This window comes from Silurus meridionalis, chromosome 16, assembly GCF_014805685.1.
Source record: "Silurus meridionalis isolate SWU-2019-XX chromosome 16, ASM1480568v1, whole genome shotgun sequence".
Lineage (NCBI taxonomy): Eukaryota > Metazoa > Chordata > Actinopteri > Siluriformes > Siluridae > Silurus > Silurus meridionalis.
Genome location: NC_060899.1, coordinates 994,725 through 1,012,500, shown reverse-complemented (window position 1 = coordinate 1,012,500; position 17,776 = coordinate 994,725). Strand labels below are relative to the sequence as shown.

At 47.9% G+C, this 17,776-nt stretch overlaps 1 protein-coding gene across 2 annotated transcripts in view; it reads left to right on the top strand.

Moving 5' to 3' along the window:
* LOC124398962 (nuclear receptor coactivator 3-like) overlaps window positions 1–17,776 on the top strand; it is a 42,029-nt gene that overhangs the window by 13,917 nt on the left and 10,336 nt on the right. The window contains exons 2-12 of one of the 2 annotated variants that reach the window (XM_046869538.1): window positions 9,731–9,779; window positions 9,983–10,087; window positions 10,179–10,339; window positions 13,717–13,817; window positions 13,909–14,083; window positions 14,393–14,569; window positions 14,807–14,893; window positions 15,113–15,253; window positions 15,524–15,671; window positions 16,049–16,563; window positions 16,653–17,743. In XM_046869538.1, coding sequence (XP_046725494.1) covers window positions 10,002–10,087; window positions 10,179–10,339; window positions 13,717–13,817; window positions 13,909–14,083; window positions 14,393–14,569; window positions 14,807–14,893; window positions 15,113–15,253; window positions 15,524–15,671; window positions 16,049–16,563; window positions 16,653–17,743 — 2,682 coding nt within the window. In that variant the 5' untranslated portion in view covers window positions 9,731–9,779; window positions 9,983–10,001. Of the gene's footprint in view, window positions 1–9,730; window positions 9,780–9,982; window positions 10,088–10,178; window positions 10,340–13,716; window positions 13,818–13,908; window positions 14,084–14,392; window positions 14,570–14,806; window positions 14,894–15,112; window positions 15,254–15,523; window positions 15,672–16,024; window positions 16,564–16,652; window positions 17,744–17,776 lie in introns of both variants that reach the window. The other variant, XM_046869537.1, reaches the window with a different exon arrangement.

The following is a 17,776-nucleotide window of genomic DNA, read 5'->3' as shown; positions in this document are numbered from 1 at the left end:
GGGTGGGTGAGTTAAGGTGAGTGTGGGTGGGTGAGTTGAAGGGTGAGTGTAAGTGGGTGAGTTATTGTGGTTGTGGGTGGGTGAGTTATTGTGGGTGAGTTAAGGTGAGTGGGTGGGTGAGTTATTGTGGGTGTGTTAAGGTGAGTGTGGGTTGGTGAGTGTGGGTGGGTGAGTGTGGGTTGGTTAGTTAAGGTAAATTAAGGTGAGTGTGGGTGGGTGGTTGAGTTAAGGTGAGTGAGTGTGGGTGGGTGAGTGTGGGTTGGTGAGTTTTGGTGGGTGGGTGAGTTAAGGTGGTTGTGGGTGGGTGAGTGAAGGTGAGTGTGGGTTGGTGAGTGAAGGTGAGTGTGGGTGGGTGAGTGAAGGTGAGTGTGGGTGGGTGAGTTGAAGGGTGAGTGTAAGTGGGTGAGTTATTGTGGTTGTGGGTGGGTGAGTTATTGTGGGTGAGTTAAGGTAAGTGTGGGTGGGTGAGTTATTGTGGGTGTGTTAAGGTGAGTGTGGGTTGGTGAGTGTGGGTGGGTGAGTGTGGGTTGGTTAGTTAAGGTAAATTAAGGTGAGTGTGGGTGGGTGGTTGAGTTAAGGTGAGTGTGGGTGGGTGAGTGAGTGTGGGTTGGTGAGTGTTGGTGGGTGGAGTGCGTGTGGGTGGGTGAGTGAGTGTGGGTTGGTGAGTGTGGGTGGGTGGGTGAGTTAAGGTGAGTGTGGGTTGGTGAGTTAAGGTGAGTGTGGGTGGGTGAGTGAGTGTGGGTTGGTGAGGGTGGGTGGGTGAGTTAAGGTGAGTGTTTAAGGTGGCGTGGGTGGGTGAGTTAAGGTGAGTGTGGCTGGGTGGGTGAGTTAAGGTGAGTGTGGCTGGGTGGGTGAGTTATTGTGGGTGTGGGTGGGTGAGTTAAGGTGAGTGTGGGTGGGTGAGTTATTGTGGGTGAGTTGAAGGGTGAGTGTAAGTGGGTGAGTTATTGTGGTTGTGGGTGGGTGAGTTATTGTGGGTGAGTTAAGGTAAGTGTGGGTGGGTGAGTTATTGTGGGTGTGTTAAGGTGAGTGTGGGTTGGTGAGTGTGGGTGGGTGAGTGTGGGTTGGTTAGTTAAGGTAAATTAAGGTGAGTGTGGGTGGGTGGTTGAGTTAAGGTGAGTGTGGGTGGGTGAGTGTGGGTTGGTGAGTGTTGGTGGGTGGAGTGCGTGTGGGTGGGTGAGTGAGTGTGGGTTGGTGAGTGTGGGTGGGTGGGTGAGTTAAGGTGAGTGTGGGTTGGTGAGTTAAGGTGAGTGTGGGTGGGTGAGTGAGTGTGGGTTGGTGAGGGTGGGTGGGTGAGTTAAGGTGAGTGTTTAAGGTGAGCGTGGGTGGGTGAGTTAAGGTGAGTGTGGCTGGGTGGGTGAGTTAAGGTGAGTGTGGCTGGGTGGGTGAGTTATTGTGGGTGTGGGTGGGTGAGTTAAGGTGAGTGTGGGTTGGTGAGTTATTGTGGGTGTGGGTGGGTGGGTGATTTATTGTGGGTGAGGGTGGGTGAGTTAAGGTGAGTGTGGGTTGGTGGGTGAGTGAAGGTGAGTGTGGGTGGAGGAGTTAAGGTGAGTGTGGGTGGGTGGGTGAGTGTGGGTTGGTGGGGGGGTGTTTGGTGTGTGTGTGTGTGTGTGTAGCTTGTTAGCAGTATACATGACCTCACACACTGTTTGTCTCTTTAAAATAGGAGCGAGTTACGGGCGTGTTACGGTTAGTGTGGGTTAGTTAAGTTTAGTTAGTGTGGGTGGGTTAGTTAAGGTGTGTTATTGTGAGTGAGTTAAGGTGAGTGTGGGTGGGTGAGTTAAGGTGAGTATGGGTGGGTGAGTTATTGTGGGTGAGTTAAGGTGAGTATGGGTGGGTGAGTGTGGGTGGGGAGTTTAGGTGAGTGTGGGTGGAGGAGTTTAGGTGAGTGTGGGTGGGGAGTTTAGGTGAGTGTGGGTGGGGAGTTAAGGTGAGTGTGGGTGGGTGAGTTATTGTGGGTGTGGGTTGGTGAGTGTGGGTGGGTGAGTGTGGGTTGGTTAGTTAAGGTAAATTAAGGTGAGTGTGGGTGGGTGGTTGAGTTAAGGTGAGTGAGTGTGGGTGGGTGAGTGTGGGTTGGTGAGTGTTGGTGGGTGGGTGGGTGGGTGGGTGCGTGTGGGTGGGTGAGTGAGTGTGGGTTGGTGAGTGTGGGTTAGTTAAGGTGAATAAGGGTGAGTGTGGGTGGGTGGTTGAGTTAGGGTGAGTGAGGGTGGGTGGGTGGGTGGGTGAGTTAAGGTGAGTGGGTGGGTGGGTTATTGTGGGTGAGTGTGGGTTGGTTAGTTAAGGTGAATAAGGGTGAGTGTGGGTGGGTGGTTGAGTTAGGGTGAGTGAGTGTGGGTGGGTAGGGTGAGTGAGTGTGGGTGGGTGGGTTGGTGAGTGTGGGTGGGTGGGTGGGTTGGTGAGTGGGTGGGTGGGTGTGTGGGTGGGTGAGTTAAGGTGAGTGTGGGTGGGTGAGTTAAGGTGGGTGTGGGTGGGTGAGTTAAGGTGAGTGTGGGTGGGTGAGTTGAAGGGTGAGTGTAAGTGGGTGAGTTATTGTGGTTGTGGGTGGGTGAGTTATTGTGGGTGAGTTAAGGTAAGTGTGGGTGGGTGAGTTATTGTGGGTGTGTTAAGGTGAGTGTGGGTTGGTGAGTGTGGGTGGGTGAGTGTGGGTTGGTTAGTTAAGGTAAATTAAGGTGAGTGTGGGTGGGTGGTTGAGTTAAGGTGAGTGAGTGTGGGTGGGTGAGTGTGGGTTGGTGAGTGTTGGTGGGTGGGTGAGTTAAGGTGGGTGTGGGTGGGTGAGTTAAGGTGAGTGTGGGTTGGTGAGTGAAGGTGAGTGTGGTGGGTGAGTGAAGGTGAGTGTGGGTGGGTGAGTGAAGGTGAGTGTGGTGGGTGAGTTGAAGGGTGAGTGTAAGTGGGTGAGTTATTGTGGTTGTGGGTGGGTGAGTTATTGTGGGTGAGTTAAGGTGAGTGTGGTGGGTGAGTTATTGTGGGTGTGTTAAGGTGAGTGTGGGTTGGTGAGTGTGGGTGGGTGAGTGGGTTGGTTAGTTAAGGTAAATTAAGGTGAGTGTGGGTGGGTGGTTGAGTTAAGGTGAGTGTGGGTGGGTGAGTGAGTGTGGGTTGGTGAGTGTGGGTGGTGGGTGAGTTAAGGTGAGTGTGGGTTGGTGAGTTAAGGTGAGTGTGGTGGGTGAGTGAGTGGGTTGGTGAGGGTGGGTGGGTGAGTTAAGGTGAGTGTTTAAGGTGGCGTGGGTGGGTGAGTTAAGGTGAGTGTGGCTGGGTGGGTGAGTTAAGGTGAGTGTGGCTGGGTGGGTGAGTTATTGTGGGTGTGGGTGGGTGAGTTAAGGTGAGTGTGGGTTGGTGAGTTATTGTGGGTGTGGGTGGGTGGGTGATTTATTGTGGGTGAGGGTGGGTGAGTTAAGGTGAGTGTGGGTTGGTGGGTGAGTGAAGGTGAGTGTGGGTGGAGGAGTTAAGGTGAGTGTGGGTGGGTGGGTGAGTGTGGGTTGGTGAGTTAAGGTGAGTGTTGGTGGGTGGGTGCGTGTGGGTGGGTGAGTGTGGGTGGTTGGGTGTTGAGTTAAGGTGAGTGGGTGGGTGGGTTAAGGTGAGTGTGGGTTGGTGAGTTAAGGTGAGTGGGTTGGTGAGTTAAGGTGAATGTGGGTGGGTGGGTGAGTTAAGGTGAATGTGGGTGGGTGGGTGGGTGAGTTAAGGTGAATGTGGGTGGGTGGGTGAGTTAAGGTGAGTGTGGGTTGGTGAGTTAAGGTGAATGTGGGTGGGTGGGTGGGTGAGTTAAGGTGAGTGTGGGTTGGTGAGTTAAGGTGAATGTGGGTTGGTGAGTTAAGGTGAATGTGGGTGGGTGGGTGGGTGAGTTAAGGTGAGTGTGGGTGGAGGAGTTAAGGTGAGTGCGTGTGGGTGGGTGAGTGTTGGTTGGTGAGTTAAGGTGAGTGTGGGTGAGTGTGGGTGAGTGTGGGTGGTTGGGTGTTGAGTTAAGGTGAGTGTGGGTTGGTGAGTTAAGGTGAATGTGGGTTGGTGAGTTGAGGGAATGTAGGTGGGTGGGTGGGTGGGTGAGTTAAGGTGAGTGTGGGTTGGTGAGTTAAGGTGAATGTGGGTGGGTGGGTGGGTGGGTGAGTTAAGGTGAATGTGGGTGGGTGGGTGAGTTAAGGTGAATGTGGGTTGAGTTAAGGTGAATGTGGGTGGGTGGGTGGGTTAAGGTGAGTGTGGGTTGGTGAGTTAAGGTGAATGTGGGTTGCTGAGTTAAGGTGAATGTGGGTGGTTGGGTGTTGAGTTAAGGTGAATGTGGGTGGGTGGGTGGGTGAGTTAAGGTGAGTGTGGGTTGGTGAGTTAAGGTGAATGTGGGTGGGTGGGTGGGTGGGTGAGTTAAGGTGAGTGTGGGTTGGTGAGTTAAGGTGAATGTGGGTTGGTGAGTTAAGGTGAATGTGGGTGGGTGGGTGGGTGAGTTAAGGTGAGTGTGGGTGGAGGAGTTAAGGTTAGTGCGTGTGGGTGGGTGAGTGTTGGTTGGTGAGTTAAGGTGAGTGTTGGTGGGTGGAGTGCGTGTGGGTGGGTGAGTGTGGGTGGTTGGGTGTTGAGTTAAGGTGAGTGTGGGTTGGCGAGTTAAGGTGAAAGTGGGTTGGTGAGTTGAGGGAATGTAGGTGGGTGGGTGGGTGGGTGAGTTAAGGTGAATGTGGGTTGGTGAGTTAAGGTGAATGTGGGTGGGTGGGTGGGTGAGTTAAGGTGAATGTGGGTGGGTGGGTGGGTGAGTTAAGGTGAGTGTGGGTGGGTGAGTTAAGGTGAGTGTGGGTGGGTGAGTTAAGGTGAGTGTGGGTGGGTGAGTTAAGGTGAGTTAGTAGACTCTACATCCACACAGGAAAACCGGAAGATCTCTAAGTGTAAATATATAAAGAAGCAGCGTTTACACCTGCTGCCATCATTACTAATGAACTTGTGTAGCTTTTCTCTGCTAAGTTGTAAAGCAACAGCACGAATGACAACAAGTGTGTTCCGTGTTTCTCGTGTGATTATTCGCTTAGCTAATTAGCTATTATTTTTCTTGTGGACAAACTCCAGCGCTGATTCCACATGCAGAATCGTCTGACCAGTGCCAAAGGTGCGGAACAAAACTAAAGCCTCCCGAAACGCAAACCATCAGTCGACCTCTCTTCTGTCTCAAAATGGCACTGGAACGTTTGGCACAAGTTCGAGATCTGAGATTGTGTGATAGAGTGAGTGAGGGAGGAGGATCGCTGGAACACTGCCCGGGTTTCTCTCTCTGTCTCACTCCATCCCTCTGGTAGTCTCTCTCTCCCCCTCTCTCTCTCTCTCCCTCTCTCTCTCTGTGTCTCTTTCAATCTCTTTCTCTGTATATTTGAGGTTTCTGGGTCGAGGTCCGGATCTTGTTTGTTTCTGTTTAAACTTTAGAGTTGATTTGTGATGTGAGCAGGAAGTGACTGAGACGTCACCCAGCAAGCTGCTCAACATCACTGCTTTTTTCCTTCAGACTCTTGAGTCTGTTCCAACATCTCCTCTCCAGCATCCTCCTCCATGTCTCTGCTTTAACATCTTTTCTTCAGCATCTCCTCTTTAGCGCCTCCTCTCCAGCGTCTTCTCTCCATCTTCTCTCCACTGTTTCCTCTCGTCTCCTCTCCAGCGTCTCCTCTGTCTCCTCTCCAGCGTCTCCTCTCTGTCTCCTCTCCAGCATCTCCTCTCTGTCTCTGCTTTAACATCTCCTCTCCAGTGTCTCCTCTTTCTCCACTCCAGCATCTCCTCTCCATCTCTGCTTTAAAGTCTCCTCTTTATCTCCTCCCCAGCATCTCCTCTCCATCTCTACTCCAGCATCTTCTCTCTGTCTCTGCTTTAACATCATCGTTTAGTCTCTGCTTTAACATCTCCTCTCCAGCGTCTTCACTCCAGCATCTCCTCTCTGTCTCTGCTTTAATGACATCTTGGCTTTAACATGAACTGGAGACCCAAACCTGTTCTATCATAAAGATCTGCTTCCCATGGGTTATAAGATGTGAAGGATCTTCTATTTGAACTCTATTGAACATCTTTGGGATGAATGTGAACCCTGACTCCACCCCAGGCCTCCTCACCTTCTCACCAACATCACTACATGACGTTACAATCACACATTCTTGTGGCTGAATGAATCTCCACGAATCTTCTAAAAATACACGAGCAAATGTGGAATGAGATGTTCATAAAGAGGCACATAGCAACCTAATGTTTGGGTGTCCACAAACTTTTGGACCATATAGTGTTTGAGGGTTTTTTTTATAAGAAGGATAGAAAGAGGAAATTGATTTCTGACACCGGAGACTCCTTTTGTTTGTGACACGCCGTTACTATGGAAACAATCAGGACGATGCCAAGACGTTTGACACGCCTCCCGTTCCTCGTTAGCATATGCTAATTCTGTTTCCCGTGCCGTCATTAGCGTGCTGATTAATACCATTGGCTGTTCGGCTGGAATGTAATAATAAGATTTCAGTGTCAAACAGAAAAGCACATCTCTTCATTTCTCTCTCTCTCTCCCTTTAGAGCTGAGAGTGTGTGTCTGTGTGTCTGTGTGTCTGTGTGTCTGTGTGTGTGTGTCTGTGTGTGTGTGTGTGTGTGTGTGTGTGTGTGTGTGTCTGTGTGTTTGGATGAGTGGAGGATCGCTGCATCTCTCTGAGCTGTCACAAGGTGGGCTCCTCTTCCTCCTCCTCCACATCCTCTGATGATGCACCGGTTGGCACGGCAACCGTCAGATAGAACGGGGTGGGGGGTGGGTGGGGGGGGTGTAAAAATTGCGACGGAGAAAAATAACCACGCGGATATAATCACTATTTTTATTACAAATAAACACAAATAATAAATGAACAAATGAACCGGCGTCATTAGGCGTTTTCTTTTCTTTACTGTTTCTTTATTCCTCCGTCTTGCGTCCGAGAGGTGCAAAAGAGGATAAACTGATAGCTAGAGGAAGAAAAAGAGAGTGGAAGGAGGAGGTGTAGCCGTGAAGGGAACACGGATTATTTCTCTTTCTGTCAGTTCGCTGTGAAATTGTCTTTCTCCTCAAATGATGATGGAGAGATGAAGAGATGGAGGGCAGAGAAATGAAAAGGTGTGTAACTGAGGAAAAGGGAACGGAGAAAGGGTGAAGATGAAGAGCAGAGGAGAGGGAGGGCGGTGGAATGCAGAGAGGAGAAATGGAGGGAAGAGGAGGTGGAACAATCAAAAGGAAAGAATAAATAAATGGAGGAAAGGAGGAGTGAAAAGGAAGAGAAGGTGAAGTTGAGAGGATAGATGGAGGGAAGATTAAAGGAGAGGGAGAAATAGAGTGGGAAGATGGAGAGAAAAAGGATGGAGTTATAGAAGGAGGCAAAAGGTTGAGGAGGAAGTAGTGAGAGGGTAAACATAGAAAGATAGAATTATAGAGAGAAAGAAAGGAAGAGAGAAGGAATAGAGGAATCCGAGGATGGGGAAGAGAAAGATGGAAGGTTGACGAGAGTGGGAGTGAAGGTTAGAGAGGAGAATGTAGATAAGAGAAATAAGAAGATGGAGAGGTAGAGGATGGAAAGGAGAAGGGTGGAGAACTGGAGGAAGAATGTAAAAATAATTGGATGGAGGGAGGGAATGGTGAAAAGGTAGAGGAACTGAAGTTGAGAGGATAAGTGCTGAGAAGACGAATTAAAGAGGAATGGAGTGAGGGAGAGGGAGAAAGAGAAGTAGGGAGGTTGATGAGAGTACAGATGCTGAGAGAAGGAGGATGGAGTGATTAAACGGAGAAGTAGAGGATTAGAAGGGGATGGATGATGAAAGGATGATGGAGTGATGAAGAAATGAAAAGTGGAGATGTGAAAGTTGTAGTAGTCGAACTGAATTCACTGATGGGGGTGTGGCCTTTGTAGCTGTCAGTATTAGTGAAGGGGGTGTGGCCTCTGTACCTGTCAGTCTCAGTGAAGTGTGGCCTTTGTTTTTCATAAACATTTATGATGAGACTTTCATTTACTTGTTCTTGAGCTATTATTATTATTATTATTATTATTATTATTATTATTAATATTATTATTATTATTATTATTATTATTATTATTATACAAACATCAAATTATTATAAATAGATTTGACTCAGAGCCTGTTTGCATCACAGCAAAGTGGAAAAACTCAAAGAATGCTGCAGCTAAAGTGGAATGCTGTGCGTGCGTGCGTGCGTGCGTGTGTGTGTGTGTGTGTGTGTGTGTGTGTTTAGTAAACAGAGGTTAGGACACTGACGTGCCGTCTAAGAGGTATTGACTGACTGAATGGTGTATAGCAAACACACACACACACACACTGACTCAGCCGAGCCACCCACACGCACTCAAAATAATAAAAGTGGTAAGAGGAGCAGACAGACTGAAACCCACGCTGTGTGTGTGTGTGTGTGTGTGTGTGTGTGTCTGACCCTCTTGTGAACCCTCAAACACACACGTTTATCTCTGGAAATTTTTATTTAAATCTTTCATCATATTTTCAGTCAGATTGACGGAATGATGGAGCGATAGAAGGATGGAGTGATAGAATGAGGAAAAGTGATGAAGCCATAGTAAATTTTTTCACTATCTGTAGATGATCTATGAAGAGTTGAGCTGCGTTTGACCTGAGCGACTAGTCGCATTTTTGTGGGAACATAACTGTGACTCCGTCCCTCACATGATCAACGACTAAATGTTGATCAGCTCGTTACTATAATCACTGATTCCAGGAACTCGCACTGTACAACTCTCAAACACAACACTCCACTTCTCTGTCTGCGTCTCGGTCTGCCTCTCTGTCTGCCTCTCTGCCTCCCTCTTTCTCTGCCTGCCTCACTGCCTTCGTCTGTCTCTCTTTCATTCTGTCTTTGTCTGCCTCTTTGTCTGCCTGTCTGCATCTGTCTGTCTGCCTATCTGTGTTTATTTTTCTCTCTGTCTGCATCTGTCTGTTTCTCTGCCACTCTCTGTCCTGTCTTTTTGTCTCTCTTCTCCTACCGTTTTTTTTTTTTATCTGTCTGTGTTCATCTCTCTCTCTCTCTCTCTCTCTCTCTCTCTCTCTCTCTCTCTCTCTCTCTCTCTCTCTCTCTCTCTCAGTACAGGTTGTTTCTTGTTTGTTTTAGTCTATCAGGTTCTCTTGAGTTGATTACTTGCCCTGGTCATGTGTGGATTAAGTGCTACTTACGAACACACACACACACACACACACACACACACACACACACACACACACACACACAAAGACGCACAAAATCTCACAGACACCTGCAACTTTCCTTCTGTGTTTCACATAACGAGTCTGTCTGTCTACCTCTGTCTGTGTCTACCCTGTGTCCCTCTCCTCACGTCTTCGGTTCATAACCCCCCACTGAGTGAGACAGCTGTGCTTGAAGTGTGTAAACATCTGCCTAATGGATCTCAGGCACACAAACATCATTAGTCATGAGAGACTCTGCTGCTGCTGTGTTTTTTTTTTTTCTCCTCCTCTTCACTGTCCTCATTCATGTTCATCTTCTCTCTAAACAAGCGATCCCCTCTCACACACACACACACACACACACACACACACACACACACACACACACACACTCGCACTTCGAGGAAGATGCTGCAGTGTTACTTATCACAAAGTTGTGCTCTTCCTCCATCATACACACCTTCATCACCACCTTTCACCATCAATACCATCACACTTGATCAACCTTCATCAGGGGTCTTTTCATCAGAGTGTGTTTGTCCTAAACTCTATTTTCTTCTTGTGTGTGTTTCAGGATGTGAAGCTGGACAAAGCAGGAGAATCATTAAAACACTGCTAAAGAGGTGAGGTGTGTGTCTGTCATGATGAGTCATCTCTTTTTTTTCTTTTAACCATTTTTAGTTACACTTAGCATCTCTCCTGCATCCTGAACATGTCACTGACACTGGAGACTCCTTCCATCTGTTAATTACAACAAATACGTGTTAAAACGAGCTGCACGACTCCGACCAATCAGAATCCTACTTCTCTCCTTCCCTCTCTGTAGGTGCTGATATGTTTAGAAGATGAGTGGAGTGGGGGAAAACTCCATGGAGCCTCTGTGCCCCGATCGTAAGCGTAGTCTGTCCACCTGCGATACGCCCGGTCTCGGGTACGACCAAAAGCAAAGCTCCTAAAGCAGACTAGTGGTTAAACCCAGTTGTGTGATGAGGATTAATGCTGCTCTTTTGCGCCCCCTGCAGGTGTGAGAAGCGGCGGCGAGAGCAGGAGAGTAAATACATAGAGGAGCTAGCGGAGCTCATCTCGGCTAACCTCAGCGACATCGACAGCTTCAACGTCAAACCGGACAAATGCGCCATTCTGAAGGAGACTGTGCGGCAGATCCGGCAGATCAAAGAGCAAGGTGGGTCCTGGTGGTATCTTTATGGGGGTATAATCTCTGGGGGGTCACATGCTGGGGGTATACACTCTGGGGCTCACGTGCTGGGGGGTATACACTCTCGTGGGTCACGTGCTGGGGGGTATACACTCTGGGGCTCACTTGCTGGGGGTATACACTCTGGGGCTCACGTGCTGGGGTATACACTCTGGGGCTCACGTGCTGGGTGTATACACTCTGGGGCTCACGTGCTGGGTGTATACACTCTGGGGCTCACGTGCTGGGGGTATACACTCTCGGGCTCACGTGCTGGGGGTATACACTCTGTGACACATGCTGGGGGTATACACTCTCGGGCTCACGTGCTGGGGGTATACACTCTGACACGTGCTGGGGGTATACACTCTGAGGCTCACGTGCTGGGGGTATACACTCTGGGGCTCACGTGCTGGTGGTATACACTCTGTGACGCATGCTAGGGATATATACACTGGGGGTCACATGCTGGGGGTCACATGCTGGTGGTATACACTCTGGGGCTCACGTGCTGGGGTATACACTCTGTGACGCATGCTAGGTATATACACACTGGGGGTCACGTGCTGGGGTTATACACTCTGTGACGCATGCTAGGGATATACACACTGGGGGTCACATGCTGGGGGTCACATGCTGGGGGTATAGACTCTGGGGCTCACGTGCTGGGGGTATACACTCTGTGACGCATGCTAGGGATATACACTCTGGGGATCACGTGCTGGGGTATACGCTTAAGTTTAGTTGTTGAGGATATACACTCTGGGACACATGTTTGGGTATACGCTGTGTTGTTTTGGGGTATACACTTTGGGACACGTGCTGGGGTACACACACACACACACACACACACACACACACACACACAAACCTAACCCATCGAGCTCTGGAGCCAGAACACACAGCAGGGGAAGTGTGTGCACAGGTGCAGGAGTGGACTGTTCATTACACTACTGATGGCATGATAATTATAATGTCTTGGCATCGTGTGTGTGTGTGTGTGTGTGTGTGTGTGTGTGTGTGTGTGTGAGATGGATGTTAGTTTTACGGTTGTTTCCAGTGTTTAAGCATGTGCTCATTTCTTGTGTACGTCTGCGACGTTTGTGGTGCGACGCTTCTTCAGTTCACTGTAATTAGTGCCTGGTTTCTTCTCCTGTCGTATCTGCAGCATCTCTGGCAACATACATGGATATTCCAGGTATCTGGTCCGAGAGCATGATGATCTGACCGATACTGATAGCTGGCTCGGATCGTACCTGTCGAATAAATTATTCAACCAATAGTTTTTAAAATAAAATATCATGAAAATGTTCATGGAAATAAATAACTCTATTAATTCATAAATAAAGCTATATAATAAATCAATTATAAACATTAAATATAATACAGCACTCTCCGTGCAGCATGAAGACTTACATGGTCAGTGATTCGCCTCTAGAGGCCGCTCTTGTAATGACAGCAGACCGGAAAAACTATCTGTATGGATTGATGCCGATAGTTCCAGCAATCATCTATTAGTGCCAATTAATTGGCAAAACTGATGTCTCGGTCGACCTTTAGTGACTGTAAGGGTCTGTTAATGCCAGGGTTTCTAAATAGGTTTTTATTCTTTTATTTATTTCTGTGGTTGCTTACTCAGCATGACATACTGTAGGACCAGGATGTTCATCTGAAGATGATGATAGTAATGATCGAGTGAGAGAGATGATCAGGGTGAGAAAGAGGAGGAGGAAGAGAGATTGAGAAGCCAAACCATGTGGAGAGGCTCAACAAGAGACGTACAGCTGCCTCGGACTTTATGCAGGCGGTTGCCATGGTTACAGGATGTGAATAATGAGTTTCTCCTCCTCTCTCTCTCTCTCTCTCTCTCTCTCTCTCTCTCTTTCTCTCTGCACCTTTTTACAGGTTACCGGTTTTTAGAAACAAATTACAATCTTATTACATACATCTCATGGAAGCGATTTCTGTACCATGCGGACTGATCAGGGGGGTGTGGGCGGGGCTAAAAATAGGGCCGCTTATTGGTTGGTCAAATGTCAAGCTTATGTATTTATACTTATAATAATAATTATAAGAAGAATATTGAAATTGTCTCTGAACAGAATGACTGTAAATTACAAGCACAGAGTTTCGTCATCTCTGTCTCTCTCGCCTGTTTAAACGCCGCAGTCTCGTGTTAATTCGTTCATCTGTTGCAGTAAATAAACACAATTATTAAAAATGTTTTCTTCCTAATTTAAATAAATAAACAAACGAGTCTATCTGTAAGCTCCGCCTCTTTGCAAACGTTGAGAAACCACACCTATTTTCACAGCATTTTGCAGCACAGCATTTTTTTTTTTTCCTATTTCTTTTCCTCTCTCCTTTGTTTCTCCGGTCTCGTCCTCTCATCCCTTTTCGCTCCACCCTCAAGCTCTGCGCTCACACCTCCAGGGATCTCATCAGGTGAAATCATCCCTCTTGCACTTCCTTCAAAACCTCCCGGATACTGACTTACCAGAAGACGTGTCTACCTGCTCTACTGTCTCGCCTCGTCTCGTCTCGTCTCAACCTCTGCCTCATTCACTCGCACACACACGCACGCACGCACAGCGCAACAGTCTGTACTGCCCTCTACTGGACTTATACAGAAGAATAATGTATTATGTTTACTATTTAATTTTATTCCAGTTGTTGGTGAAACAGAAGATAATGATTTTGTTCATTGACGATCTCCATCACAGATCATCAGACTCTCCATCATAACATCATAACTACCTGTATTTGTGTGGAATTGGATGAACATTCATCTATAAACTTGAGTCTATTAAATTTTATGCATTCTAAGGCTCTTTATTACATCATGATGGGTGGAATTCCTTATATGGGCATTTCTCTTGCATACAGCAACCAGGGCACCCACCACCGTGCTTCATTCTGGGATGGAAGTTATCACAGTGCTGCACAGAGCTCCCTCAAGAAGAATGTCTCTAAAGAAGTGGGATCAGATGTGTACCTCGGGATCTGATTGTTAGCCAGTTAAAGTTTTGGTTCCTGTTTTATTTCTAGCGATGATGCAGACGATAATTACGTAAAATAGTCTTTAGCTCCACCCATGACACGCCCTCTCGAGCTTGACTGTTTTCATAAAGCTGTATAAATTCAAAAGACTCTTCATAGATATAAAGGGTGCAGTAGTACGCTATAGGTACGCAGGATTAACGTGTGTGTGTGTGTGTGTGTGTGTGTTTGTTGTCACCTTTAGCCACGCCTACAAAACTCCATTTAAGGCAAAATGAGGGGAAAAAAAGGCAACTAAACAGTGAACAGATCAGGCACTGCAGCTTTCATATACACTATAACCAGGTGTGTGTGTGTTGGAACAGGAAAAGCCTCGTCAAACGATGACGATGTCCAGAAGGCCGACGTGTCCTCCACAGGTCAGGGGGTCATCGATAAGGACCACCTCGGACCTCTGTTACTCCAGGTGAGAGAAACTTCCTCTTAGCAAAACACACACTAAATCCTTGAGCGTATTGTGAGCATACAGTCAGACTGAGTTCCTTGCGGTTCCTCAGGCGCTGGACGGCTTCCTGTTTGTGGTGAACAGAGAAGGGAGCATCGTGTTCGTGTCTGATAACGTCACTCAGTACCTGCAGTACACGCAGGAGGAGCTGATCAACACCAGTGTCTACAACATCCTGCACGATGACGACCGAGATGACTTTCACAAGAACCTGCCCAGGAATAACAGTTAGAGACGCACACACACACACACACACACACACACTTATGTCTAATATGGGAATTGTCCATCTTAAAAAATGTGTACAGATGGATGGACAGGCAGTTTTACCTCCATTCATTCCTGTTTCTGTCTCTCTATTCAACCTTCAATCGTCGTCTTCTTTTTACCCTGTCTGTCTTTCTTTCTGTCCCTCTGTTCCTCTCTCCATCTTGTCCATACACGTTTTAGAGATGGATATGCTTCTGTAAGCGTTTTGACCTGTGACTTGATGAACGTTTCTGATCCATCTCGCCTCGTTCTCTCTGGTTTCTCAGTGAACAGCATGGCGTGGGGAGGAGAAGCTCCTCGGCAGAAGAGCCACACTTTTAACTGCCGCATGCTGGTGAAGTTCAGTTCGGGTCCGGTCGAGGAAAACCCCGGGACGCCTCGCTACGAGACCATGCAATGTTTCGCCCTCACGCAGCCCAAAGCCATGATGGAGGAGGGAGAAGGTACGGAGTGTTTATAGCTGCTAGAACACCTGCGAGAACAGGTACTGACCCTTTCCATCCAGTTCCAGAACATTACACAGCTATAAGAGGAATAAAGCATTTAGGGGCGTGCTGTTAGAGTTACATCGTTAACTGCACTCATCTACAATTTTACTGTAACATACAATATTTATCATGGGGGGTGTGTGTGTGTGTGTGTGTGTGTGTGTGTGTGTGTGTGTGTGTGTGTGTTTTCAGACCTGCAGTCGTGTATGATCTGCGTGGCACGGCGTGTAACCACGTTGGAGAGAACGGAGAGCTTCAACACCAGACACGATCCATCGGGTCAGAACATTTACTGAAATATTTACATTTCAAATCATTATGCATTTGAATCATTTGTCATTTGAATCTTTTGAGTCATTTGAATCATTGAATCATCATGAACTTTATTTGCATTTGATGTAATTTGAATAAATGGTGAATTATATGAATAAATAAGTCTGTTATGTATTAATAATAAGGTGTGTGTGTGTGTGTGTGTGTGTGTGTGTGTGTAAACAGGTAAGCTGATTCAGATAGACCAGAATTCCCTGCGTACCTCCATGCGTCCGGGTTGGGAGGATCTGCTCAGGCGCTGTATCCAGATGTTTTTACAGCATAGTGACGGACAGCCCTGGTCAAATAAACGCCATTATCATGAAGGTCAGTACGGTGTACTGAAAAAAAAATCAGGAGTCTCTTCAGAATCAGAAGATTTCTTTGTCTATTGAAATGCGTTCTTGAATCTGGAACTTAACGGCCTTGAAACTCACGGTCACGTACGTTTCACAGTTCTGACTTCCTGTTTTAGAGTCAACACCTAAAAATAATACTTCAAATTTTAAGGCATTTCACAGAGACGTAAAAGTGTTTTTCTGTTTTTGTGTGAATCTTTAGGTATTTACTCGTTTTTTTTTTTCTCCTTCTTCTCAGCCTTTCTTCATGGTCATGCAGAGACCCCAGTGTACAGGTTCTCGTTATCAGACGGAACTCCGGTCACAGCGCAAACCAAAAGCAAGCTGTACCGCAACCCAATGACTAACGAGCCGCAGGGCTTCATATCTACTCACCTGTTACAGAGGTGCCTCAGTTCTACCTACACACACACACACACACACACACACACACACACACACACACACCTGTATCCACTGGAGGTCAGCCGATTAATCTGCACTGATAGTTAATTGCTGGAACTGTCAGCAAAAATTCTGCTTCTCCATTCTGCGGCTGAGAAGGTCTACTGTCATGCAAAGAGCGGCCTCTAGAGGCCAATCACTGGAACAACGTGCTGTTCGTTTTAACACACCTGGCAACTCTTCACTATTTAATTATCATTCATAATTATTAATGATATAATTAAAGTTATAATTAATATTCATATTTATTTAATTTAGTACATTTTAATGATTCAGTACTTCTGGACATTTACAGGAATTCCTCGCTTTATTTCCTCAGGGAGCCCAACATCTGCCGCAGCAACCCAAATGGCGGCATGATGCAGGGTGGCATGAGGCAGCAGGGCATGGGGGGCACTAACCCCAACAGCCAAATGAACATGGGGCCTAGTGGAGGCATGGGGATGGGGGGGATGGGGGGGATGGGTATGAATCGGGGTTATGGGATGAAGGACATGGGGCATATAGGGCACATGGGAGGCGGAGGGGCCATGTACGGGGGCGGAATGGGCAATCGAATGATGCAGATGAATCAAATGGGTCAAATGAATCCAATGAGCCAAATGAATCAAATGAATCCTATGGCTCAGATGAGTTCGATGAATCACCCCGGGGCTGGGATGCAGCATCAGCATCAGCAGCCTCTCTTTCAGGCATCAGGAGGCTACGGCCTCGGAGGCATGAACAGCCCGTCTCAAGGCAGTCCGGGCCTAAACGGACCTCAGCAGGGTCTTCTCATGTCTCCACGCAACAGGGGAAGTCCGAAAATGGTGTCCAACCAGTTCTCTCCAGGAGGTAACTGAACATAACATAGCTGTCAAAACCAGATTGCTGATGTTTCTAACGTTTATATAGAAGTTTCAGCTACAACGTCTTGTTTACAGGCATGCATTCTCCCATGGGTCTGGGCAGTGTTGCGGCAGGTGGAGGTGGTGGTGGTGGTGGTGGAACCACGTATTCTAGCAGTTCTCTCAATGCTCTTCAGGCTATCAGTGAGGGTGTAGGTGTGTCTCTGCAATCCACTCTGACGTCCCCTTCTACAACACACAAACCTGACGGCTCTCCAAGTGTCCACGCCTCGTCCTCCTCTTCTCAACCCTGCAAACCAGGACACGGAGAATCCAAAAGCCCAGCAGGAGCCTACAGTCATGGACCTGGAGATCAGCATCACCCCTTGCACCACCATCACCACCATCATCACAGTCACACACACCATGCAGAGAGCAGCAGTGCAGATCGACCAGACAGCCAGGCTCCTGGTGGATGCAGCAAAGAATCTGTGGAAGCAACCAGTGAAGCCGGAAATGCTCCATCAGAACCTCCACGGAAGATTCCAGATGGTAAGGGGCACAAGAAGTTGCTCCAGCTCCTCACCTCTCCCACCGAGGAGCTGGGACTCGGGGTTGGAAATGGACCTCCAACAGTAGCTACTATGGAGGGCAAAGAACCGGGGTGCGTGACGAGTCCGTCTTCCACTGGCGTCTCTTCATCCACCAATCAGAGCCAGGTTCTGGGAACAGCAGGAGGTACATCGTCTGAAGCTCTGAGTTCTTCTCACTACACAGCGTCGCTACAGAAAAAGCACAAGATCCTGCACAAGCTGCTCCAGAATGGAAACACACCCGACGAAGTTGCAAAAATCACGGCCGAGGCGACAGGTAAGGCCATTCTGGGCCAGGATGCAGCGGCCACTGGAGGAGAACCAGGAGGCACCAATGCAGGACCAGGAGGAGCCTCGGGAACGTCAGAACCCAAGCAGGAGCAACACAGTCCTAAGGAGAAGAAAACCAACGCCCTGCTCCACTACCTCCTCAACAACAAGGATGACTCTAATTCCAAGGAGACCAGCGACATCAAACCAAAGCCTGAAGATCTGGAAGGAAAAGGCATCACTGTGGGAAACAACGGTGCTCCACTCAGCAGAGGAACGCAGGAGAACACTGAGGGCAAAATCAAGTCCGAGCCTCCTGACGAGGTGAACTTCTGAACGATACGATAAATATCTCTT